This window comes from Telopea speciosissima, chromosome 2, assembly GCF_018873765.1.
Source record: "Telopea speciosissima isolate NSW1024214 ecotype Mountain lineage chromosome 2, Tspe_v1, whole genome shotgun sequence".
Lineage (NCBI taxonomy): Eukaryota > Viridiplantae > Streptophyta > Magnoliopsida > Proteales > Proteaceae > Telopea > Telopea speciosissima.
This window is the reverse complement of record NC_057917.1, coordinates 7,565,069-7,576,844: the sequence shown is the minus strand read 5'-3', so window position 1 is coordinate 7,576,844 and position 11,776 is coordinate 7,565,069. Positions and strand designations below refer to the sequence as shown.

At 38.6% G+C, this 11,776-nt stretch overlaps 1 protein-coding gene across 2 annotated transcripts in view; it reads right to left on the bottom strand.

Moving 5' to 3' along the window:
• Window positions 1-2,311: 2,311 nt before the first annotated feature.
• LOC122652151 (vacuolar fusion protein MON1 homolog) overlaps window positions 2,312-11,776 on the bottom strand; it is a 55,263-nt gene continuing 45,798 nt past the window's right edge. For both annotated transcript variants that reach the window (XM_043845825.1, XM_043845824.1), the window contains exons 9-14: window positions 8,416-8,497; window positions 8,115-8,179; window positions 7,086-7,388; window positions 6,804-6,895; window positions 3,831-3,895; window positions 2,312-2,610 (exon numbers count right to left, since the gene is read on the bottom strand). In XM_043845825.1, coding sequence (XP_043701760.1) covers window positions 2,515-2,610; window positions 3,831-3,895; window positions 6,804-6,895; window positions 7,086-7,388; window positions 8,115-8,179; window positions 8,416-8,497 — 703 coding nt within the window. In that variant the 3' untranslated portion in view covers window positions 2,312-2,514. The remainder of the gene's footprint in view (window positions 2,611-3,830; window positions 3,896-6,803; window positions 6,896-7,085; window positions 7,389-8,114; window positions 8,180-8,415; window positions 8,498-11,776) is intronic.

The window sequence follows — 11,776 nt, the reverse complement described above, 5'->3', positions numbered from 1 at the left end:
GTTCCGCCAATGCAAAATGCAAACCCTTTTTCCCTTCCTCCGTCACTCACTCACTATCTTTTATAGTATATAGAGTCAATTGTCACTTTTGTGCGTCTAAAAGTTCTTATTCTATTTGTGTTGCTGTGATGTTACTTCAAATCCTTGCTCCCTACTTTCTGTTTGACCTTCTATTTCATTTCTTTGCTTATAATTCTCAAACACAACGGTCAAGTAAGATCATCTCTTTGGATCAGACCTCAACTTAAGTGATCTTTGAATTAGGAGCGTCAAGTTGGACCATTAGGAAATTTTATATCACTTTCATATTCTTATAAAAAAAAAATACTCTTCTATCTCAATTTTGTGGGATTTTCATGGTTCTACAACAACAGATGATGCATTACTTTTTATGTTTGATGAGATGATAAGTCATCTATTATATTTTGTTTATTTCAATTGTAAGGCTTCCTTCAGTTAAAATCATAATTTACATACTATTATTCTATTTATTAGGTGATATACGTGCCTATTGTATAGTGAATATTTGCTCAGATTTTTATATAAGAACTATATTAAACACGTACCGCATTATTGTCTTACGTGTTTTTTGCGCTGAATATTTTAAAAACCATTATTAATTTCTTGTCCATTTAGTCTCATACATATCCTTTATTCTTTTTTTTTTTTTTTTTTGGGTGATCGTACCCAAACTTAATAACCATGCTCAAGACCATTTAATGATTATTAGTAGAATATACCTCAGATTAGTATCCCACCGTCCTTATTTATAGACATCTCAATACGAAGAAGTCTCTTAAATATGAAAAATACAGTATTTTAATTACGGAAAAAAAAGGTTTAAGATTAAAAAAAACAAAGAGATTAAAGTTTGGGGCGATTGTTCTCTGGTTGGGAGTGTAGGCTGCGACCAAACACATGGGGCGGTCATTACGGCCATTCAAGGGGGCGGGTCAATCATTTCGCCCACCCCCCATGTGTTAGGGATTATCCTGTGCTCCCGGCACATAGAACATTTGGCCTAAAGTTTTTTATAAGTAGTTGCATAAATAAGATGAGATTTTTCTCATTTTTCTTAAGTTATCTTTCATGAAGAATTGCATTAAATAGGTTTCATCAACAGCTGATCTTTGATTCAGGAATGGGGTTTTGGAAGGCATTAATCGGACGAGCCAAAACCTCTCGTACATGGAACTAGTCAACTTGCAGCCCTATAAATCTTGGCACTAAATCCTGAAGATGTTTCATATTATGTAATGCTGTCAAATGCTCATTCTGCAGCAGGAAGATGGTAGAGGATCTCAATGATAAAGGAGGAGATGAGGGAGAAAGAGATGAAGCGAGTTCCACTTTGCAGAGGAATTGGGCATGGTTTTAAAAATTGGGAATCAGATCGGTGAATCAGCTGGTTTGGATCGGAATCGGTGACACCGATCCCAATTTTGACCAATCCTAATCGTAACTTGCTGAATTGGATCAACCGAATTAGACCTAAGTCTGTTGATTCCTAGTAATTTCCTTTTTAATTCATCTTGAATCGGACCGATTCCCGATTCCTGAACCAATTCGATTTTCACCATAATATTGCTTAGATTTTCGATTCCTGAACCGATTCAGATCGATATCCTCTCATCCCGATCTTGAGTTTCAAAACCTTGAAATTGGGGGATCAGGAACAAGATATTACTATATTTGTTACTTGGGCAGGCTACAGGTTCAGATGGATGATAAGCATGTGTTTATCCATTCTTTCTCTGAACAGTTAAAAGGAAAACCCAGGTTTCAGATTTCTAAAAGAAAATTGAATTGGATTTTTTTTTCTTCCTATCTCTTACAATAATAAGAAATGAAGGAGAACTATTTTAATGTCCCATTACTCATTCAATTAGGTAGCTTTTTAGAAATATCACCTACTAGCACCTCCCTCCCCCCCCTCCCCCCTTTTTTTTTGTTCCAATCAAACTTCTTATCCTTGGACCTTCAACATCTCTCTTCAATTACCAACTCCCCCTTCCCCCCCCCAAAAAAATCATTGTTTTGCCTGATCATCTGTTTAACCTGCCCACAACATGAATCCATACTTACGACTATCTGTCAATACCTAATAAACGCCTACAAATAAATTCTATGAACCATCTCTTTTAAATGTCCGGTGAGTGCTAGACCATTTTGAGCTCAAAAGAAACCCATGATAAAGTAGACCCACTATTTTTTTTTTTGGTAGAAGTAGACCCACTTCAATACAGTAGTCGAGCTACTCTAAAAAAATACAAAACTAGTACAGCTTCAATTCTGATTCAAGCCCTTAACAGTGTTGGTAGCCGCAACACAATTAAAACACAACTGATGCTGCTGGAGTGTATGAATCTTTATTTTGCTTAACGAAATAATCAAGATGCAGGAATAAAGGCATCCTCTTCCAATAATCCAATTACGTGAGTTCACAGAATAGAATTGAAGGTTTTATTAGAAAAATAAAAATAAATACATTGGGTCTAAAGGTAATGGAAAAGATCACCAGGAAAAAGGGCTTGCTCCCATCAAGAAAATTTCATTTTCTACATCTCTCACCCACTGACAGACTCGGTTGCAGGTATTTATAGCCGAAGCCTGCATTTCAAAAAGAGAGCATTCAATTAGAAAGGGAAGGGGGAGTGAGAAAAAGGTTGAAATAGAAGCAATCTTCAAGCCAGGGTCGTTTTATTAATGTGAAAAACAGACAGTGAAGCCACCCAGTCTATAGAATCAGCAATCCATCATACTGGCCACAAGATAGAGAAAGTTGAATAATGAAATGTGAATACTTCAGACAATCGGAACCAGTTTCTAAGGTAATGTTGACCAGTCCCCAGTACAGTTGCAGATCCAATTCCTTTTGCATATTACACAGGTCGAACATCAATTTCTTTAGTGTTAATGCAAGGACAGGGAAATGGCATCCCCAGATCCCTGATTGACTTCCAACTGAAATCATCCATTTCTTTGGATGTTAATGAAAGGACAGATGCATGACATCCCCGATTCACTTCCAACTGAAAATCAAATCTACTAGTACCTGCAATGAGGTTTTTGCAATAAAACAATAGGTTGGTCCTTCCATTAATCCTGGTGATTAGGATTCATTGAGGACGGCACAATAAGACAAGCCAGCAAGTGAATGGTTATCTTCTACGACCTGAATCTGGAGGACACACAAGTCCTGCTGGCTGCTGTCCAAAGGGAAGCTTTTACATGGATGAGAAAGAAAAAAAGTACAATAGGAAATATATAGTAGAAAGCCTACAATGGATGACCACCCATACCAAGGGAAAGAACTAACATTGCAATAGATACAGAAATTAACTCTTTAACTGATAGGGGCTTCCACTAGAACAAGTTGTTGAAGAACAAAGCAGAAACACCCCAACAGACAAAAGCTACAGAGAAATGGAGAATGCACGACAAGTGCATGTCTAATGTGATGAGAGAATCTCGGTCCACAATCTCTCCCAGCCAACCATTGGACTGGAGGAATCCTCACAACCACCAACAGGAGATTCTGGGCTTGACATAGCCCAGCCTGAAGTAATGAGAGAAACTCAGCGTAGTAAAACCACCCTCCCACAGTGGTCTTTGTAAGACTCCAACTCGTTCTATCATGTGCTGTAATTAAACACCAATACTATTTGCTGGCTGTGGTAACCCACTGATAGTGAAGGACAAAATGAAACGAAACAATGTCTATTGAAATTCTTTTTCTACGATTCCAGATAAGATAATACTAATGGAACAAGAACACATATAATACTGATATATAATAAGGATAATTTAAAAAGGAGAAAGAATCTAACCTTGTCAGCCAGTGGATCAAATGCCGCATAAAATTCAAAATCCTGAGTGATCCAGCATAAAAGAACTGCCACACAGCACCAATCCATCAGGGTTATCAAGGAAAAACTTCCGTTGCACATGCATAACAGGGCATGAGGACAGAACTATACACAGATATTTGCTTAAGATAGTGGTCATTATGGGATATTTATTAAATGCAAAAGGGTAATTTTCCACTTATTTGACATTAATAGTGGACTATCAATTTACACAGCAGTTTCAAATATTGGCTCAATAACGTGACACCGAACCAGCACTTCCCACAGTTCAGGTAAACATCAGTTTGAAGCAGTTTGAGCAAGAAGAGGCTACAAACAAGTATTGTACTAGAGAAACCATACATGATAGATTCATTAAGTCTAACTTTGATTCAAAATTTAAAAGAAAATGTGACAAGGAGGACAAATATTTCCTTCCCTTGCACATTTAAGTCATAATATTTTCTCAGAAATTGCATTGCATTTTCCATCTCATTTCCAGTGAACCAGCCAATATTCCCTTCTGAATTCGGAAGCGCCAAAGTTTCAGAAGATGAACAAGCCATAAGACAATAAGAGATCCCCTTCTATTCTCCAGATAAAAACTTAAGAATTCAGGGACCATCTCTCTAAAACCCACTGATTGGGCAGTTGAACTCCACTTTCCAACATGGTCCATTAAACATCTTGGAAATAGGGCCTACTTCCTCTCATCCACTAATGGACAGCTTTCTTATAGCATCCACCTCAGAGACTGCTTCTTCAACCCCTCAAGTATGATTTCCATCTAGGATTCCTTAATAGAACATATCAGTCCAGGATACAATCTGTAGTTTCGTGTGTTTATAACATTGAAGGCCTATAAGCAGAACACGGTTTTAATACATATATGTTTTGGCCCTTACCGATACGATAAAGAAGCAAAACAAATATCTAGATTGGATCCTGATGCAGGTTTATCATCAAATTGGGCTTCTTTCCCTAGAAAAAAGTATGGGGTTGGGTTATAGACATGTTGGGCCTTTGGTCCCATGGGTTTTCTATGTAATAGGCCACTTTTATGGGCCTAAAGTTGGGGTACATTAGTTGCATACGGGATTGGCCCTATACTTAGTTTATTTTCATGTTTTAGTGTTTTAAATTGAACCGGTTAAACCACTGGTCCAATTTAAGTGATTTTAGAATATTCTTTTAGGGTAGAATCTTCTTAACTTAAGTTTTATTTTAGGATCAACACCTCTACACGAATTTTAGAGAGGGAGTGTTTTGTAGTTAGACTCAGCCAAGGATTAGGGATCTCCTATTCCTAAGCTACATAGGAATTTGGGCCTTTCGTGGGGCTCCTCTTTACCTCATTGTTTATGAAATTTCTCTCTTGCAAGCTGATGCAACTGTTCTTCTACTGAAGATTTGCTTTGTGTGTGAACAAAGCTGGTGGGATTGGTGTGTGATCCAATCGACACCTTACGGTGTGAAGCCCGGGCGGTTCGTTGGTGGGATTGGTGTCTGATCCAATCAACACTCTGTAGTGTGAAGCCCGAGTGGTTCTCTTCAAGTTCTAGTTTCAAGTTCAACTTCCAAGATCCAATTTTTATTCAAGCTACTGCCATTACAAGCTGCTGCCAATTACTCCCTGCTACTGCAAGTGTGACAGCATCCCCATCCCCATACTTCTTCTAAACCCTCCACAGCCCAACCCTAATCTCCCCCTTTTAGTTTTTTACTGTTTTCCACAACTCTAAATCCTGCCCAGACCTAACCCTCCATCAGAATCACTTCAAATTCAAACAACAGCATCCCCAGTACGCCCCCTCCACTCGATCCAGACCTCTGCCCCATCCCATCATCAAAACCCTAAATTCCCTCAACTCCCATTAAAACCCAAAACCCTAAATTACAGTCCAGCAACATCCAGCCTTCATCAGACCTTCCTACCTTGGCCGAGTGACCCTCTCTACACCTAGAGAACTCGACCAGAAGGCCTTGCCCTAATTCCCCCTCTAAACCCTAGATTCCCTCACTTAACTCTTTTCAAAAACCCGAAACCCTAACTTGCTGCCATTTAAGTTTTCACTCTTCCGCTTATCAAACCATCACTGTACCTTCACTGATAGACTCCCCTACACTTGCCTATCATAACCAACCCTCCAAACCCTAACCTAACCCTAACCCTAACCCTAATTTCATATTTTACACCAATCGGACTGCCTGTTCATAGCAGATCCTGTAGTACTGGTTCCTAGTGGGTATTCTACTAGATCCCCAGTTGGATTTTGGCAAAAAATCGGAGTCTTGAGAAGTTTTCTGACTAAAACTGAGATTTTTGGGATATCATTATTTATTGCTTATTTATGATGTATTATGCTTAAAAAACACTAGTTTTGTATGTATCATGAACATATCCATCCTGCATATCAAAGTGTATCTTTAGAATATCCAGCATTTCTTAGCATCTCTCCGATACATCTTTTAAAATCAGCTTTACAATAGGCTGCTTGATATGGATACTCTAAACCTTGTGGATAAGATCATGCAATTACCAGAATTCTGCTTCTTCTTCTGCTTATCTTCTTTTTTTCAAAATGAAACAAATAGGACAGTCTCAATCAGCAATTAGATAAAATAGTATATAGGTCTCTCAGAAGTCACTCAATAGTGGAATAATAAACAGTGGGGCCCACACTGACACACTCTCTCCTATTCTAACCATGTGGACCCCATATGAATGATACCATTCTCCAGCCCCTCATTGGGTAGCATGCAGTTTCCTTCTTACACTGCCCTTGTAGGAAACCCTCCCTCTATAGTTTTTTCTTTTCAGAAAAGATCTACTACATTAGAAGCCAATAATTTTTATAATTTACAAAATTCAATCCTGCCTATCAAAATAACATCAGATAGATGGAAACGCCTCATCAGAAATTAAAAATCTTGTATCAAGATATGAACACATACCATAGTTTTCATCTCTTCTGAACTGAGTTTTATGGGGCCCAGTTCCTCCATCATGCATGGAAGCATAAAGCTTTTGGTAGGCTCTATACAGTCTGCAACACAAGTATTCCATAACTAACTAATGAACCTATAGAATAAAAAAAAACATTTTCACAGTGAAAGAGTTATCACTAATCCATTACCCCCCCCCACCACCCCCCCAACCCCCAAAAAAAAAAAAAAATCTCATCTTCGAAAGATATTAATCCATTACAAGGTTAATACAAGGTCCAGTAGTATCACCTTTTTTGCTGGCTGGAACTGTTAATTGGCGATGCAAACTCTGAAGATACATACTGATCCAGGAAAATGCTTCGATAAATGAAGTGCCAAAGTCCAGAAGGACCACCAATTCCAAGATGTGCTTCTTTGAATCTGTCCCGAGATTCAGTTGAAAGTCTGTCCTGCCCCAAATGGGGAGACAAAGATCCAGAGCGAGGAGAAGGATCGACAGGAAGATCCTCAACTCGCAGACCACCATCTAGCATGGATCTCTCAACTTCAGTGAGAACATTTGACTTCAAAAGGACCATCTCAACCCGAACCCTGCAAAATTATATTTCTTTTAGACACCAAAAAAGAAACTAAGAAATATAACTAATAGATGAATTTTTGGATAAGGTTTAAAATTTGCGCCACAAATGAATCGCACATTGACTTGCTTCCTCAATCAAACAAAACTTTTAGAGAAAGATGTTGTTTGGACCCACAATCGTACTTCTTTTCATCACATTAATTGAATTTTATAATTGCTGACATGTTCAACAATCCAGGCAACCCAAAAAAAATTTTACTTCAACTGGCCACAGAACAAAAACACATAACACTGATAAACATACCCATAAGCCATTAGATCCGAAAACAAGTAACTAGTGAAGTGACTGGTGGGGCTCTATCCAGAAGATCCGAGAGTAATATCCAAAGAGTAAAACTTGCTTTTGGACAACCCAAGAAGTACCATAACATTTTGAAATTCAAATTGAAGAACATAAACACACTTTTCTCCCAAAACAACTCAATGATCTAGGACTGTTTCTTCCCCACCGCCACACCCCCCCCCAAAAGAAAAAAAGTGCCTACCTCAAACTCTGAGTTTGGACTGTCCAAATTAATGGTCAAATGTACCATGGGAATACATTAAGAGCAATATGAAGAGGAAGCAAAACCTCTTTCTATTTTTGGCCAAAAAGGCATACACTTTTCATCTCACAAACTATAGCTCTACTTCCTGACACATTAATATTATTGATGCAACACCATAGACACAATTACCTGCAGTCTTTAAGATGATAGAAAGCATCAGAACTAGTCGTAAGCAACACCAAGTACGTCTCTACCTGCCAAAAGATTACAAGTTAATATGAAAACTTGCACAATGGCATGCTCAATTATGAAATTGGTGCGAAAAGTGAAAGGGGAAAGAATGAAAGGCAAACAATAGTTTCACATGCAAAAACAAAATAAATACCACGGGTTTAATGATCAGTCAGCATCCTCAGGTTAAAACGCAACCATTTGACCAGGATCCTTAAAGTGTGTATGAAATAATAAAATGAACACAAATCTTACTCACATCAAGGTAATGGACGTAGGCATACAGAAAAGCCATAGGATTATATCTTGGCAAGCAAATTGGTGAGAATGATTCGGATGTCCTGCACCAAACAAAGAGACCATAATACAAGGTTAGAGACAATAAACAAAAGAAGTTTCAGACACGAGGAAGAATGAATACCAACTAAACCTCATTCACCATTATATTGATGATGCTTCCAAATTTTTCCATATGTAACAAATGCATATAATATCAAGAGATGCTAGTCTCTCCCTGGAAAGACTTAACCAGAGAATACGTATTTTTCAAAGTATATGTTGCCTCGAGAAAGTGACTGTTGAGAAGTGTACCACGATAGGGGGAGTGTCCCTATCATGGTTGAGTCCATTGTGGTTTCCTTTATTGTTTTATGTCTTTAATTGCTAGGAGTTAGGAGTCAGTTTCCTAGTCTAAGCTAGTTTCCTCTTTTAGACTAGGTTTAGTTTCCTTTTCCTTTTATGGTTGTAATGGTTTTATTATAAATAAGATACTTGAGGGAGGAAGCTAAGTAGCACAAACGGCTCCTCCCCTTGCAGCCACTCTTCTCCTCTTCTCCTTCTCGTTTGTTTCTGATTTCTTAGTTTCTAACAGTGACCATCAACCCAAAGCCCTAATTGGGTCACTGGTCTATTATTTTCAAAAGTTCTAAGGATACTGTTAGAAATTTTTTTGCCAAGTTGATGTGTCAACGGCAATGATTCACCTAAGCTTCCCAATATTGTGAAGTTCTTCATGCAACTTTTTATAAGATACCTTTGCAATTATTCTGATTTTCTTATGAAAGATACATGTACAATAAAAAAGCAGAAACCATAAGTATCCGAAGAACATTACCTAAATTATCATTTTGGATGCATATAGTTGATCAATAGTTGGAAAAGAACAAAAAGTTTCACCATGGGTAGTTATCTTTGAGGTAATTTTAATGACATCCTACAGGGCCAAGAGCACAATAATTGAATAATAACCATAGGGACTGTTTGGTTAAAGCTATAAGCTCCCTTCCTATGTTTACCCAGGAGGCTGGAAAGAGCTTTCACCAAGGACTGAGTTCTGTTGTTTATCTGAATGCATCCTTCGGAGGAGCAAAAGTAAAATTCAAGCACAAAAAAAGTTCTAAGAATGTCTAGCTTGCAACCTTAAAAAACAGACTGCCCCATTTGTAAAGTTGAATAGGTGGGGATATCTCTGGTGGCTTTGTAGCTTAGACGAACATTTCTGACGGTTTTCCTGTTCCTCCGTTGCCATTTTTTTAATGGAAAGTCAGGCTGTGGGATAACAGTTAGTAAAACAATTATTAGGCAAATTGTTAAGACTGTTTTTTATTCGGGATCACACTTGCAATAAAGCATAGAAAGATCAACAAAAAAAGGATCATGGATTTTTCTGAATGAGCATTTTTTTCTTCTTGGTGTTTAGAATTTAGATAAGATGGTATACATATGGGTTAACAAACGAAAAATCTAGAGAAGTTAGAATAGCTGTGTTGAATAATGTACTTCAGAATACCCCCATGTATTCTGGTCTTTTGGGCTTTATTTTTATGTACTGCCGAGAGGCTAGAGTAGGGACAATTCTGTCCTGTTTTTTGTAATTCTTTTCTTATAAATAAAAGGGCTTGCTTGGTCGAGTTGATCATTCAAGCATTCATTAAATTCTGTTTTGTTAACATGGCATCAAAGCCAAATTCTCTGATCTAGGTTTTCAAAACTTTCCCCTTCCATCGTTTTTTTTACCTCCCTCCCTCTTTCTCTCGATCTCTTCTCTCCTCTTTTCCTTGGTTCTCTTCATCCACCTTAGGAGAGCACTAATGAGGTGATCGTATGATCTAGATGCTGCCCTCAATCCAACATCTTCAATCAATGTTCTAAAAACAGGCTCAGATCAATAGCTGCTGCCTCTCTCTGCGATTTTTTGGAGTTCTCCCCTTCTTGAAGATCGAGCCTCTCTTTGCTTTGAGGGTTGATTTTCCTTCTTGGAGATCCATCCTAGCAGTCTTGGACAGCAACTATCACAGGTTTACACAACCAATTGAAGGCAATTCCCCTATATCGATCTTCTCTCAGGGTTTTTCAAAACCCTACCTCTCATCGATTTTGGGGTTTCAGGTTTCAGCTCTTGCTGATTTTTGGAGAGCAATTTTGTTCTACTTCAAGGAGCACTCGACCAGGCTGGTGGCTCTTTTTATTGAAGTTTCTTGAAGATTTTCAGAATTTCCCTCCTAGGATCGATTTCTGCCCATATCAATCTTAATTTTCTGTTTTGGCTCTTGGCTGGCTGCATCGACTCCTTGCTTATTTTGCTGAGTGAAGTCAGTATGTCTAGTTCTGAAATTACCACTGCTACTTCAGGCATTGAAGGCCAACCAAGGAATGAATAACTTCCTTATGCTGTTGCTATTAAACTCGATGGGATGTTGTCCAGATCTACCTATTTGACTGTTGCTGGCCGTGGTCTTACTGGACATCTCCTTGGCACTACTACCCAACCATCTGACCCTGGTCCTCCTCAGGACCGATGGCTTTCTAATGAAGCTATGGTAATGTCTTTCTTGCTGCATTCCATGCAATCAGACCTATCCAGTGGTTACTTATTATTGGACACTGCACATCAGATTTGGGCTGTTGCAAAGGAGACATATGGACAGATTGGGAATGATGCTCAGGTGTATGAAATAAGGAAGAAGGTCCATGACACCACTCAAAAGGAACTCTCTATATCCCAATACTATGCTGTCCTCAACAGCTTATGGCAACAATTGGATCACTACTTTGCTTTTCAGTCTACAACTCCTGCTGACATTGCTGCCTATAGAAAGCATGTTGATAAAATTCGAGTGTATGACTTCTTGGCAGGTCTGAACATCGAGTATGACCCTATTCATGTGCAAGTTCTTAGTAGGTCTCCCTTCCCTACACTGGAGCAGTCCTATGCTTTGGTACATACTGAGGAGACTCGTAGAGCTGCTATGCTCCATACTTCTACTGTCAATAGGTCTGCTCTACAAGCTGGTTCCAACCCTGCTCCTATTACTAAAGGCTCTCCAACAACTACTACATCCACAAAGGAACCTATTATGTGTTAATACTGCAACAAACCATTTCACACTAAGGCTATTTGTTGGAAACTACATGGGAAACCTACTGATTTTGAAGCCAAACGTGGTCGTGGTAAAACTAAAAACAAGACTAATCACACTGAAAGTGTAGCTACAGCCCCCACTTCTGAACATGGTCTCTCCCAGGAAGAATTACAAGCTTTCAGGCGTATGTTACAAGCTTCAGTTGCTTCTACTACATCTCTTCCTGCCAATTCTTCCACTCCTTCAGGTTCCCACTTT